Source organism: Maylandia zebra, linkage group LG5, assembly GCF_041146795.1.
Source record: "Maylandia zebra isolate NMK-2024a linkage group LG5, Mzebra_GT3a, whole genome shotgun sequence".
Lineage (NCBI taxonomy): Eukaryota > Metazoa > Chordata > Actinopteri > Cichliformes > Cichlidae > Maylandia > Maylandia zebra.
In genome coordinates, this window is record NC_135171.1 from 32,432,137 (window position 1) to 32,447,771 (window position 15,635).

Below are 15,635 nucleotides of genomic sequence, written 5' to 3' on the forward strand. Positions count from 1 at the left end.
TATAGAATCGTCAGTCACATGTGATTTAAAAAGAAAAAAGAAAAGAAAAGATTTTTTTGGTGTGATTTCCCATTACCCACAGATTTCAGTTCAGGATTCTTTGAGTGCCATGTCTGTTTCATAATGTCAAAAGTTGTGTATCAAAATGTCTAGCGTTAAAACAAACCCATATAGAATTTGCTAGTAAAATAAGTCCATATTTGTTGTTTTTTACAATGCAAGGGATTATTTCCCATCTTCTCAAATTGTCTAACCTAAACAAAAATAATAATAAATAAGAAAGTATATACATTTATGTTCAATTCAGATAATAGACTGCTTCTTTAAAGTCCGTATTAAAGCCTTATATAAACGCACCTTAAACACAGGGTGTGTGTGGTGTGGGGGGAACACAAGGATTATAGTATTAAGCATTACTTTGCTGGAGAACCAAATGTATTTTTTCATCTATTGTTTCAATTCAACCGGCTGCCTAGCACAGACACCTTCATCCCACACGGAAGTGCTGTGAGATAGCGTTGCCCCTAATTCCTCTAGTCCAACCCCTTTTTGTCTGAATCTCGCCCCTGATTGGTGAAAATATCATCCCCTAGGCATTTCATTGGCTGAATGCTTGCCTTTGCCAATCTGCTATTGGTCAGTTGTGACTGAGAACCCTCACCCCGCTTTGTGCCGCTGTCTGGACAGCAGCAGGGGTCTGGAGAGTGGGAGGAGGGAGAAAAACCAAAGAAAGGACAAAATGAAACTGGATGAGCTGAGGGGTGGCGGGTGGGGGCAATAAAAAAGAGAGGGGAGACAGAGGGAGGAACCGAACCAGGCAGCCAAGAGAGGCAGCGAAAAAGGGGAGGGAGCAAAGAAGGTTACCTCATCTAGAACTGTACACACGGTGCAGGGGAGAAGTTGTGGGAAAGTAAACAGGACAGGAGGTTTCCAATCTGTGTTCAGCCACTTGCAGCCCTCACAGGAGACTATAAAGATGAGTGTGCTGGAACTGGAGCTGTGGTAAAAGCTGAGAGTTTATGGGAGGCTACCAGGATTAAAGGGTCATCAGGGAGTGCCTGAAGCTTCTCGGAGGACACACTACTGAGGACAAGGAGGTGAGAGGCATATTTGTTGTGTTCCAAATAGGTTCTCCCTTTCCTTGTCTTATTTTTTTTATCCTTTTATTCTGTCTCTTCTCCTTCTCACTCCCCACTCTCAGCATGGTTAGCATGTTGCAAAGACAGCAGCTTTGTCCAAGAGGGCTATTGATGGAGTGGAGTTGGGGGTGGGTGTGCTGGTTTGTGCCTCTCTGTCTCTCAGTCCGGCACTTAGAAGGGCAGCTGAATGGACAATGTGGAGGAGAAGAGCAAAGGATGGGAATGGTAGATACCTGTGTGGCCCTTTGGCAGAGTACACACCATCATGGACGATTAAACCTGAGCCTGCCTCAAATAGCCAGCAGGGATACAGAGGATGAGGCCTTGTTATGATAGCATTTTCAGAGACAGACACCAGGAAGGATGAGAGAGGGATTGGTGGCTCAACCTAGATCCAAAACACCTACTAGCTGGGGTTTTTCTCCAGTGCCTTCAGCTATAAAAAAGAGGCCTGATCCCGGCCTAAACCATTCCAGTTTGACGGTTGCTTCCCGGCGTACAATGGCCCCTTCTGGGATGGATTTCACACTGCCTCTATACTCTCAGCAGAATAGAAAGGGGACACAGGAGGGTGGAGGGTTGCAGTTGGGGGGCCTAAGGGACCTCTGACCAACTAATTTGCATTTTGTGCTAGGGCTCTGTTTCTGCTTCACTGGCCGGATGTCCAAGGCATTTTTTTTAAAGAAACTCTATGGGCTCACTGTATCCGATCTTTTTTTCTCCTTAGTCACAGTCCAGCACTTCCAACAGACATTAGAAATCCATTCATGCATGTCTTTAAACTACCACAAAGACGTTACTATCAGTGGACACCCTCTTCATTTTGCCAAACATTCACCCATGAAACTTGCACACATGCACTCACACAGTGTACACATGTAAGGCCTTCAGACTGAACTTAACAATAAGCCATTTGATAGTGGGTACACGCCTCCCAAATGTTTACCGGTGTACTGTATCGCACACTGACTACATTCCCTTGGGATGTAGTCAAGAATTAGATAATTAACTAGTAGAACACATTCAGAACTGTTTGGATGTAGAAGCTTATCTGAAGTATTTTGTAGTCACACTAATGTCATGTTACCCAAACATGTCTTATCTTATTTCCTGTTAGCTCTTTTTGATAACAAATTCTATAGCCAAGTCAACTTAACAAAATTCATTAGCCTTCATTAGCGTAATTGCCAACAACATGTTTAGTAGGTTAGTTAGTGATTCTAAACTGACTATTTTTGCAAAAGGCAATTTCATGGGCAGGTGCAGGCAATTCCTTCATTATGTCATTGTCAATTGAACAAATAAAGAGCCTGGAGTTGATTTGAGGTGTGGCACTTGCATCTAGAAGATTTTGCTGTAAACAGACAACATGCGGTCAAAGTAGCTCTCTGTGCGGGTTAAACAAGCTTTTCTGAAGCTGCTAACGGACAGAAAAACAGAAACAGAAAAAAACCTATCTGAGAAACTGCTACAATATTAGGAGAGGCAAAATCTACAGTTTTGTACATCCTAAGAAAGAAAGCAAGCACGGGTGTACTCAGCAATGCAAAAAGACCCAAACGTCCACGGAAGACAGCAGTGGTGGAAGATCGCAGAATCATTTCCATGATGAAGAGAAATCTCTTTACAACAGCCAACCAAGGGAACAACACTAAACTCCAGAAATATGCAGTCAAAATGATTGGGTGGTGTTTCATTATATAGATGGACAATTACCCAAAACATACAGCCAAAGGAACCCAGGAGTTTATTGAAGCAAACAAGTGGAATATTCTTAAATGGCCAAGTCAGTCATCTGATCTTAATGAGCATCCATTTCTCTTGTTGGAGCCTAAACTTTGGACAGAAAGGCTTACAAATAGACAGCAAATTTGTCCAACTACCTTTGAGCCCCTGAAATGAAGGTGTTGTGTTTAAAATGCTTTAGTTGCTTATATTTTTATGCAATCTTTTTGTTCAACCCTCTAAATTAAAGCTGAAAGTCTGCATTTCAACTATGTCTTGAGTTGTTTAATTTAAAATTCATTGTGATAATGTACAGAACCAAAATTATAAAAAAAAGTTGTCTCTGCCCAAATATTTATAGACCTAACCGTAGTTGGATCAGGTGACCCTGAATCCTTCCTTAGTTATGCCGCAATTGGCTCAGGCTGTTGGCAGCTTCCCATGATGCCCTGAGTGTTTGTTCTTCGTTCACCTCTTTTCACTTTCTGTGTTTATACACTCTGACAATGAAAGTTTGCCCTGTTACTTTGAGCTGCATAACTCTGTGTTTATGCATTTAATCATTAGTTGTTAAACTCAGGCTCACTTCCACAGTCTGGGTTTTGTCCAGTCTTCCTCCCCTCAGCCCCAACCAGATAGCTGTCCCTCCCTGTGGCTGGTTCTGCCAAAGGTTACTTCATGTTAAAAAGGAGTTTTTCCTTCTCACTGTCACCAAGTGTTTGTTAATAGGGGATCCTTTAATTGTTGTGGCTTTTTCTGTGTTATTGAAGTGTCTTTACCTTGCTTTATTAAGTGCCTCGAGGCAACTATTATTATGATTTGGCATCATATAAATAGTATAGAATAGAGGTGAAATTAAACTTTTGAGCCATAAGGAAACATTTGTTTGAAATTCAGTGAAATTGAATATGTTTATTAATTGTCATCTTTTGATATACTAACCTTCATCGGTCACAGTAAGTGTCAAAACAAAGATAATGCTGGCACTCACTCAAAAGTTCTCTTAGTGTGGGAATATCTTTTTATCTTGTTTTTGCTTCAGGAACAATGAAAGGAAATGTGAAGTTTAAAAAGCTTTGACATAAAGCATTAACAAACAACCAGTGTTGGTTAAATTAAGGTAGGGTTTTCAGGGTCTGACCCTGACAATCTTGGAATTTCTGATTAGTAGTTTCAGTCAGAAATATAATTTCTCATACAGGATCTGGGGTTTTAAGGATCGCCTTTTTCCCCTTTGGTTTCAAAGTGGATTTTTTTTAAGGGGGGAGTTTTGCATTTATTTGGAGTGTAGAGTAGACAGGAAAGGAGGCGAGAGCAGGGGAAGATGAGCAACAAAGGGCCGTGGGTAAGACTTGAACCCATGCTGCATTTCAGCCATATGGCATATGGTCGCCTGCTCAATCGGTGAGCTGAACTGGAAAATAGATTTTTTTAAAACTTGATTTGACTGATGTAATTGTGCGAAAACAACTGTGTTCTTTAATTTAGCAATTCAGCAGCAATGTGGTGGTACTTTGAAGTCTCTTTATGTACTCTGTGAACTATGCTATATGTTCTCGTGTATTTGGAACTGCTGACGGTACTGACAAAAAAGCCAAAACATCAAATCTGAGTAAAATAATTAACTTGGTGTCTTGTTCCAAACAGAGGTATGCACCTATTCTTTTCACCCCATAAACTATTTTCATCTTCAGCATCTCACTATTTACACTTTTTAAAAAATCTTCTATGTTGTTTCTGCACATAACTGCTAAGTTATGGAAGTATAGAGATCTAATTTTGGAACATAAGAAACGCTAGGAACTAAAGATTAGGGCACCCTGACCTCTGTAGTATTGACTAGTCTCTTTCTGTCAGATCTAATGAAACTAAGATTTCAATTAAATTACATGTTTAATGGAATTGCAGGAAGGTTTAAGATAAGATAAGATAACCTTTATTAGTCCCACACGTGGGAAATTTGTTTTGTCACAGCAGGAAGTGGACAGTGCAAAAGTTATGAGGCAAAAATTAGAATACAATAAGAATAAATACAGTACACAACTGTACAGAATAAAATAAAATACTATATACAGTAGAATAAAATATACAATAAGATAAAAATAGAATACAAATGCTATATACAACTGAGTAAAAATACAACGATGCCAGAAAAGATTATTGCACTTAGTGTTATTGCACATGTGTGGATGTGTGTGTTAGATCAGTTAAAGTCTTTGTTGTGGAGTCTGACAGCAGTGGGGAGGAAAGACCTGCGAAATCTCTCCGTCCCACACCGTGGGTGCCGCAGTCTCCCACTGAAGGAGCTGCTCAGTGCTGTCACAGTCTGCTGCATGGGGTGGGAGATGTTGTCTAACAGTGATGACAGCTTAGCCGCCATTCTCCTGTCACTCACCACCTCCACTGGGTCCAGAGGGCATCCTAGAACAGAGCTGGCCCTTCGGATCAGCCTGTTCAGTCTCTTCCTGTCCCCGGCAGAGATGCTGCCGCCCCAGCAGACCACGCCATAAAAGATAGCAGAAGCCACCACAGAGTCATAGAAGGTCTTCAGGAGTGGGCCCTCCACTCCAAACGACCTGAGTCTCCGCAGCAGGTACAGCCTGCTCTGCCCTTTCCTGTAGAGGGCGTCTGAGTTATGAGTCCAGTCCAGTCTATTGTTCAGATGAACACCAAGGTACCTGTAGCTGTGTGTTAATTGCACTATTATTAAAACAACTTCTTGAGATTTCGTAAGAAAACCAAAGACATTCTTTCATTTGGGAGCACATTTTCATATGTGATCTCTGATTTGATTGGCACATCAAAAGAGCAGCCACCCCTGTTTGTCACTGACAATGACAGTTTGCCTTGTTACTTTAAAGTGCACAATAGCAAACATCAAACAAACACAATGTCAAATCTAATGCTAAAGGCAACAGCAGACTGCAGAAATCTAAGAAAGTCGCTGCACATATCAAAAACTGAATTGTCTGAGATTGTTTACATAAGACATTTTAGATTTAACTAAGTGTAGTTACTGTTGTTGTTCTGTGGTCCCAGTTGCTGTTTTTATTGTTATGCTCTAGCCTGGAGCAAGATCAGATAGAAGAGACTGACATCTACTTGGAACTCAGAGGAAAGCCACTGAAGAGTTTTTATTGGCAACAGGGAATTATTCCCGCTACATTTGGATGCTCCAGCATTAGTCTGTACTATCTTTAATGTGCACAAAAAACAAATCAATAAAACACTTACAGCATACATCATACAAGCTCATAATAGCACTTCACACAGGGATTTTTTTTTGAGTATTTGATGTTACTGGAGAATTCCCCCTTATGTATCAGACAACTTTGATATTTAGAAACACTTGTGATAAATGTTATGATCTTTCAGGCGTGTCTTTTTTGATGATTATATGCATTATATTATTATAGACATTGGAGACATTGAATCTAAAATGCAAAGAATCTTCTTCCTGGTTTCTTATTAGTTTTTGCATATTTGTCATACTTACATGCTTCAGATCATCAAACAAACTTTTAGACAAGCATAAACAAAGATAATACAAAACCCAGTTTATAAACACTGATTTCATTTACTATGGGAGAAAAGCTGTTAGTGGTGCAACTGATCAGAACTCTCACGGTTCTGATCGGCTCACGGTTTAAAGTCACTGATTGGATCAATTTTCGGATCAACAAAAAAAGACAAAAATGTAACATTTACTTAGTGAAGTATTTTTTGCCTGTTAAAAACATTAAACTCAATACTTATTCCACGAAATTATATTAAAAAAATGACTGTACAATATAGGGCTTTGCATCTATTTTATTTATACAGTGTCAAATTACAACAACAGTCGCCTCAAGGCGCTTTATATTGTAAGGTGGACCCTACAACAATACATACCGCTCATTATATCGCACTCCGCTGTGACATAATGAGCTGTCACGGTCACGTAGCTTTCCGTTGCCCTGGAGATCCACCCATTTGTAGTTGGGCAACAGAAGATGCCTGGGACAGTTCAGCCATAACTTTAAACTTTTCCTGCTCATACATGCTTGGAATGATCTTGCCACTAAAGTGGACGCGTAGCGTGGCTCAAGCGCGTTAATCATAGTTTAAACCCCGTGTTTCGCACAACGGAATACGGCTTCCCGTCTACAGCTAAACACCCCAAAAGCTTTTGTAATAACTTTAGCCCGGTCGGATTGGGCAGGAAAGGGCTGCTTGAATACCGCAAACTCCTCTGCTCCTCCACTTGGACCGCTAGCGCTGACCATAACTATCGTTTGACAGACCCACCACGCGCACCATACACATACTTTTTTTCTTCTTTTTTGAATCTTCGGATCATGTGCGTGCCGCACCCTTGCAATCAAGTGTTAGCAATAACTGACCATGAGTCTTTCACATCACTGCAGAGGAATTTTGGCCCACTCTTCTTTACAGAATTGATTTAATTCAGCCACACTGGAGGGTTTTTGAGTGTGAATGACCTGTTTAAGGTCGTGCTTAAACAAATCTTGGATGAAATTCCTTTTTTTATAGCATGTATACGGAGGAAATATATCAACATTTGATACAGGCAATGTCTTTGGGCCTTTGTTTTCTAACAAATTGTATTGTAAGGTGAATAACACCATATTGATTAAAATGTTCCTCTAGACCTTTGAGTAATTGCTTTCATTCACTTCTAATAGCTGACTGCAGGACTTATTGAACTTTCCTACATATGTTTCTGTCAAATCCTCCAACTAGTGACGTATTATTAACCTCACAGGTAAATCAAGGCATATAGAGACACCCAGATTACACATAAAATCATCAGTAATGGTTTTGCAAAAGAACAGGTGAAAATAAGAGAAGGGAATTAACATAGATACTACAGTAATTTGGGCTAGTTTGAATTAATCAACAATCCATTTCAAGCCTATGCAGGTACAGCAGTCAGTCAGTCTTACACATTTTTGCAGATATTTTATACTTAACATACTTTATGTTTTGGTTAAAAAAAACTACTTCATGGATCAGGATATTCTTCAGCATTTGAACAGTAAGGGACACACTTGTCTTGCCCACTATTGTGCTGTGTAAACAAATGGGATATGGGGAAGTCACAGTTAGTCCTACTGTTTTGTTTCCTTGATTAATGTGACATCACCAGCAAATGTGCTGTTGTGAGCTGACATTACAACCAAATCTCTGTACAGCAGAGGGCATATGAAGGCCAAAATGGTTCTTGAATGAATAATACATCCCCATATGTCTGAACAGTGAAAACATGACAGCAGATCTGGGAGAAAGTAGGAATAAACGATCAAAAATCTGTAAAGATACCCCTCTTATCATATTGTGCTTACAGTGTGTTATTGTATTACACCTGGCCTTTGGCACAGGCGCCTTGTGAATCTCTTGTGATCATTCATAAAGTATAAACCAATAAGGCTTATCTTCTGGGTTCAAAGTCTTTGGTAGGGCAAGTCTATGTGTAAGCAAATCCATGAAATCCACAAATGTCTGTGAACAGCCTCCCACTCAAATTGTTACACCTTTTGACAGCCAAAGAAAGACATATTCCGTTTGTTCTCAAATAACTGTTTGCAGTTACTAAATTGGCCAAGTCACATTTATATCTCCTGATAGGAAGTCCACCGGGATGCTGAAGAAAAGATGAAGAAGGAAGGAATGCCAGCGGCAGAATCATCTCTGCCTGGCACTGTTTGTTCCTGTCAATGGTCTGCTAGTCTCTCATTGTCTGCTGAGTGTTTGTGTGCCACTTTCTGTAAAGGAAAACCCTAAAGTAGTGGTGCTCTCAGTGACTCTCTGTTGGATCTTTCCAATGCTGTTTATTCAGTCATCACCAGCTGCTGTTCTTTGCTTTTGTCTATAGATATGTACAACATAGTCAGCCACTGACTGTTGGCTGTGAGGTTTATCTGTATTTGGTCTAGTACTAAATATGAAGCCCAGCAGTTGTTTTTTGTCTTCTAACTTTAAACTCTGTGATTTAATTTAATTTTTAAAGAAAATTATGCACCCTTACTGCTTTGTTAAGCTGTTAAGTAAACTGCAATAGAGAGATGAGATGGAATCGTGGAGCACAAATTGGATGCCAGGGACCCACAAGATTTCACTCAGTAATCAAAGACAGCACACTTTGAATGGAAATAAAATGCAGACGAGAACAACACTAAATATGCAAATCCAACAACTGCCACATTTAAAGTACGACAAGGTTTCAGCTACAAGGTACTCTGTAAATGTGTGTCCTGGCACAGCCTAAAAAAGACGCATTTTGCACTTTCCCTGTACACATACATCCCTCCTCTCATTACCACATTTGGTGCACAGTGAGGGAGTTTTCAGAGCCCTATGTAGGTCAGGGACAGGGTGTGTAGGAGTTGGTTTCATCTCTATTCTGTGATGTATCTCATTTTCCCCACAAGAATAGCTTTCACACAGAACCACTCCTGGGGCTCTTTATTTTTCTAAGCTTGAATCTTTTTGATGGCTTGTCCAAATGCTTTCTTTCAAAGAAAGTTTGCTCAGAATACCTGTCATTTTAATTCTGAGGGGGCTACTTCAAGTTAAAGATTCTGAGTTGCGGTTTTCTATTAGTATTCACAAGCAGAACCTTTGTTTAAACCACCAGCTATCCTGTTGTCTTGAATTAATTCATAAACATCAATATTTCCATTGTCATTCATGTGTTGGCTCAGACCAAGTCTATAGTGAAGAAATGAGAATGATTCTCCATCCAGTAAGGCTTTCATCTGTGGAAGCACAACAGCAGAAACTTTCCAGTGAACTTAGTGTTAAGCTTGGCTGATGTTTATTTTTTCACTATTTTATATTTTTACCCTACTGACATTTCAGTCTGGCATGTGTATGATAAAGATGGTGAAATTTACATTCACATACATACATACATACATACATACATACATACATACATACATACATACATACATACATACATACATACATACATACATACATACATACATACATAAATAAAATGAACCAGTATAAAGGAAAGGTATGAACAGTGGGCAGACTAAATGATTGAACTTTTCTACTTGGCTAGCTGACACCAGATAGGCTACTATGTTAAACTATAGGGCTGTTATAATGATATATATCGGATGATGATATAAAAACATCTATCGTTTCATTTTAGCTATCGTTTGTTTCGTGGTGTCGCAAAATAAAATGTTTACGGCAATATTTTTTCATCGTTTTGATGGTCACTGTAGTGGCTATATTAATTTCTTAAAGTTCTCTTTCTGTTATATTTTATATAACCACACTAGGGATGGACAAGCGCCTGTTTTTATGCGTTGTGGTTAGCAACCACGACGGTAACACCATCGCGTGTCCGCTTGTTTATGTTCCACATAAACCTTTCACAATAAAGCTCAAGATCCTGTTGAGACTTTTCAAAATAAACGGAATCACGTGAAAGAGCAGATTATTTACGGATGAGAATTAAAAAAGAGCCGCCAGGTGCTAAAAAATAAACCTTAGACTCAAACGTTAGAACAGGCTTTTCCCCGCAGCACGCCGTGTAATAAATACTCACAAAGAAAACGGCGGCCTTTACAACTTATGTCTAAAAATGTGTAGTTTCATTCCCGCAAGACGAGCGGCCCGAGATTCACAGAATTTACAGAAAATTTTACATTTTTGTGATTTATATCGTTATTGGACGATAGAATTCTTATATCGGGATATGAGATTTTGGTCATATCGCACAGCCCTATTAAACTAATTATGTTATCAGGTGCTACAGTCAATGACTGGCACTGTACCCCAACAGTTCCCCTCCCCCATTATAGCTATAAACATGAATACTGAAAAGTATAATGGGGGGGTCTGTCCAAGCCTTTCCAAAAGGGTCACTGTTGACCACTCAGCTGAATTCTGCTGACATACTTTTTCAACTGTAAATAATACTAAGACATTCAGTTTCATAAAGAAAAAGTTAAACACCATTGCTGATAAGTTATTGCAGTAACAACCCAGCTCATGTTCATTATTTGGGTAATAGTAGCTCAGTGCTATCACTTAGCTTAACTTAGGAAGACACTGATTTCGGAGCACATGAGTGTATGCAATTCAAACTTTGGGAAGTACCTCTCATAAGAGGTCATTCATCAGCTCATGAAGCCGTAGCTTTAAAGCATGATCTCACTTAAAAATTGTCAAACAAACGGAAAAGTGTTGAAGAGATTCTTTGCTGACAGTCAGTGACCCCAACTGTTCCAGTGTGTGGTGCGTTTATTAGCTGACTTCTGCACCTTGAGAAAATGTGTGTGGTTGCATAATGGTTCCTGATGTGGTTTTATAATGTTCTTTTTCTGCTTGCATTTTTTTGTATTTGTGTGTAACGCCCAGAAGTGGTCGAGTGTACATGTGTGAATGTAAGTGACACTATCAGTGTAAGTCTCCTTTCTCTCTCCCTGTGAGGTTTTACTCTCTTTAGTCGCAGCTTTCTAAAACAGTCCACAAAGCAGTATCTGTGTTGGCTAGCTCACCTTTATCACTCAGAATACCCCCCCAATTTTATTAGGTACACTTTAATTCTCACAGTCTCACATTTCAACAGGTAGCTAGGCTCGGTTAAATTTTCCACCACCATCCCTCGGATGGCATTTTCATGTAGGAATGTACATTGCGTGACCTTAATACAGGTCATGGAATCCAGTATCAATTTAGTAGAACGAGGAGGGTCTTTTAAAAAAATGTTTTTAAAAGGGATTTCTAAATACACCAGCATAATGCAATACTGTGATATTGCACAAACCCCGTTGAAACATTCATGCATTCCTGCTACTTCTTTCCTTAAAAAAATCCTCCTTTCTTTTACAAAGAGATACAGCCATAGGCTACACAGCCATGATCCAAATGTCTAGTGAATTAATCAGTACCTCACTGCAGTGACGAATGTAGAAACAATGCTTTTGGAGGACAGAACAGAAGTTTTTTCATCCACAAAAGAGTCATTGTTGAGTTGACCAGGGAGTGGGCCGAATGGAGAAACTGTGTATGTGGTACAGAGGTTGTGAAAGAGGTCAAAGGCTGTGTTGGCATGCAGTTGTTAACAAGCAGAGAACCAGTTTCTGAGGAAAGGCTTGTGCTCTCTATTAAATTGTTCTGTTTTATGTTAATTTAAATACCCACAAATGTTAGCAATATTCCAACATTTTCCTAAAACTATTGTTAAGTTTTGGGGACTTGAATCAGTCCTTGTGTTCCTTAAAAAACACTTCCAAAATCACCATTTCCAATCTCTACAAAAATGCATGCTTAACTTTATCTAACATGAGGTAAGTCAGATGAATCAACACGATAGCTTCTTAAGTTAGTCTACGGCCTTCCTCTGCAGAATATCCTGTGTTCCCAGAAGCAATGTTTTTCCTTTTTTTTTTTTAGCAGCAATGCAAAGAGTGAACTATAATAAAACACCAACTTAAAAACACATTCAGTTATTTTGTGTTATTTTAATTACCCGAAAAGGAAAATGGACAGAAGAAAGAACAAAATAACACTCTAGTGTTCACGTTGGTATGTTATTGGTGTTTTAAGATTACAATGAAAACTAATGAACCTACTCTTCAAACACATTTGCTTTAGGATTGAAAGCCATCACTAAACCAGAAGCACAGCACAAATAAACATCATCCAAATTGAGCTGTCAGCATGCAGTAAAAGCTAATGAGAGCCATAACAGACATTATCCTTGTATCCAGGTCAAACAAAATTGCTCACAATGATTTTTACAATCCTCAAGCAACATGTTTCATGGCTGTGTTCCCGTGCATCCCGTGTTTAGCTGTCATTTTCCCAAAGCAGTCTGACAAACTGCCCCCCCTAATCCCAACAATGTTCCAGCACTGGAAGCAGTTTGGTGCTAATCGAAATGCAAAGCAGATGCTGGGTTCAGCCGTGGTGCACTAAAATGGGCCGAAATGGAGTAAGTACAACATATTTAATAATTGGAGCAATTTAGTGCCTTGTGGGAATGTGTGCCATAGAAATTATAAAACAACAAAATAAAACAGAATTTTGAAAGTGCGATTGTGAAATCACAATGAAATGGCCTTTATTATGTGTACCAGTATGAAAGATTCTAAAATCATAATGTATTTATTGAGAAGACAAGATGAATTCAGCTTCTTCTTACAGTGTTCTCTATGCATTCATAAAACAGTTATCTGTTGTGTGAATGACTTCATTTCCTTAGTATTTAAAAAAGTGTACACGAATCTTATGTCCAAAACAAAAAGTCCAGTGTTCATCCTTTTGTTCTGAACACACTGCAAGGTTAAAAGTTCATTTTTTCCAGTTTGGTGTTGTTTAGTACAACAGAGATCTTTATCTCCTACTTCTTTGTGTCTCTTAAGCAGCTTTGGTATGTTTGCAAAGTTAAGACGACATTCCAGTCTTCGAGCTTATTTACCTTTTTGCCTTGATCCTGGTATTAAAATTGCAGTGATGAGAGTTAAAACAACATACTTAATGTCTGCACAATGTTTTTTGATGGAGCAGCTTATTATTAGACTTGGGATGATATAACCACCACCTTTTCTCTGCTTTCTACTTGGAGTGTATTATCACCCTGTCATTCAGTGCGTCAAGTAACCTTATCTTTTTCAATGCTGAGGTCTTTTTTTGATTACGTGGACACGATACTTTTTCTTGTTTTGTTCTCTAAGTTATTATCTGTTATGAAAATGCTATAAACAAAACCATTTACACTAGACGTTTCACTCTTTTTCAGCGATTATGTCTACTGTGGTGTCTCAGCAACTGCTAAAAGAGGATGGAGAGGATGATGACGAGGAGCAAGGAGAAGAGTTTGAGTTTGATGACAGTACAGATGAGGATAAACTTCAGGAAGACAGTAAGACGGTCACAGACTGTGTCAAACCTGTCCACGCATCAAAGCATGAAGACAACGTGACATCAGGCAGCGTCTCACAAACATTTACTGACAGCACAACTACAACTTCACCTTCTGCTGGACCAGACGGCGTTGCCACCAAGGATCCAGTTTCAGTTTCTACCACAGGTAACTAGTGTCCAGAAGTAAAAGGGGTATCAGGCAAATGGTCATGTGGCTTCTTAGTTATGTATTTTGTAAAATAATAAATACATTCTACAAAACAGCATAAATAATTGGCCAATCTGATGTGTACAATGGGGGCTGTGTGATTATCGTTATTATATTTTAAGGAGAAAAGTCAGCTTCTTCAAACAGTTATTTATAGTAAACAGATGTGCTATTTATTTATTTATTTATTTATTTTTTAGATATTTTTAAATGTCAAGGGATTTGCCAATTTTACATTTGAACTGAAACAGATAGTCCCTTTGAAATCCTTTTAAGACCACCCATTTACTCACATTTTTATCTTCCACTACAAAACTTAACTCTATCAAACATATCAAAGCCACACATCAAACAGATAAAACCATGGGATTTCATACTCACTTTGGCTGATGGACTACATACAGTCCAAGTCGGTCTCAATTGAAATGATTGTGCAATACCATATATTAAGAAAAATAACCTTCAGAAATGCCTTTTTTCCTTACATTTTTTTTTATTTAAGAAGAGGATTTTATTAAAAAACCAAGTGAAAGGCCGCTCTTGCTCAGCTTGCTTAAAAATTCCCCAGGCATCAGAAAGTATTAGGCTATTTCCTGTAAAATTATCTTCTGATTTAAGGCAGTTTCCATTTACAAAACAGATGATGAACAGCCTGAGAGCCTACTGCCATGCGGTACAATGTAAGCTTCACAGTGGAGAGGCACAAAAACTGACAATTACAGTCTTTGTGCTTCAAACAACTTGTCTAGATCTAGAATTACTTATAATTTTCCAGACATTTTCACACCTGCACAGCAATGCTGGCAGCAGCACAAAAGATGAAGATATTAATTTTATTAAAACGTAATGCTAGCCATCCAAAGTGGACCCAAGTTGTGGCCTCCGGCCGCATGTTTGGCACTCCTCAAATATTAACAAACCGCCAGCCAACATGCCGACGCTTGTCACAGACCAACAGCAGCCTGCAGACACAATCTACCTTTGCATAATAACTGTATTGCATTCACAGCAACGAGCTACCGCAAGGTAACTTCGGGCGGCGATCGTGTGGGTAGCTGTTAACTTGCTCTTTACGGAAGTTATATTCCTTGTTTTTTGCTTTTTGCGAACTGTCTTTTCATCTATGTACAACCCTGCATCAACAGCTTTATTGGGCACGCGGTAAGGCTAGCCTTTCTTGTACAGCCTCTAAAATGGACACAGGTAAACAAACGGATATGAACAGAAATATCTAAAATAAGTAATTTACTCGTGTAGGCATCGACAAAAAATAGTAATCCAATCCATGTCCTGAAATTATTGACGAAACTAGCTGGCATATTTAGATATGACGTTACTCAAACTCAGTACTGGGTAGCCGCATAAACTTGTTCATGGACAGCAGTTAGCGGTCATCGGCTTTTAAGGTAGTAAAAGACTGTCGCGGTAAGAGATGCGCAATGCTTTTTCTTAGACGTATAGCTACTTTTTTATGCATTGTGTCCCGAAAACTGGTAACGTGACACCCAGAACACTCTCTGAACACCTCTAGCCTGAGCAGCAGCGTAATAGACGTGGCTCGTTGGTCTAGGGGTATGATTCTCGCTTAGGGTGCGAGAGGTCCCGGGTTCAAATCCCGGACGAGCCCTAGGTATGTTTCATTTTTATTAGTAAAATTCACCAGTATAGGT

The 15,635-nt window shown here is 39.2% G+C and overlaps 1 protein-coding gene and 1 non-coding gene across 5 annotated transcripts in view; both read left to right on the top strand.

The window, feature by feature from the left end:
* Nucleotides 1-683: 683 nt before the first annotated feature.
* arhgef10la (Rho guanine nucleotide exchange factor (GEF) 10-like a) overlaps nucleotides 684-15,635 on the top strand; it is a 114,983-nt gene continuing 100,031 nt past the window's right edge. For 3 of the 4 annotated variants that reach the window (XM_023155086.3, XM_023155087.3, XM_012918184.3), the window contains exons 1-2: nucleotides 684-1,097; nucleotides 13,633-13,923. In XM_023155086.3, coding sequence (XP_023010854.3) covers nucleotides 13,638-13,923 — 286 coding nt within the window. In that variant the 5' untranslated portion in view covers nucleotides 684-1,097; nucleotides 13,633-13,637. Of the gene's footprint in view, nucleotides 1,098-13,632; nucleotides 13,924-15,033; nucleotides 15,127-15,635 lie in introns of those variants that run through there. The other variant, XM_023155089.3, reaches the window with a different exon arrangement.
* trnap-agg (transfer RNA proline (anticodon AGG)) lies at nucleotides 15,521-15,592 on the top strand. Its single transcript has one exon. It is a non-coding gene; the product is annotated as a tRNA-Pro (tRNA).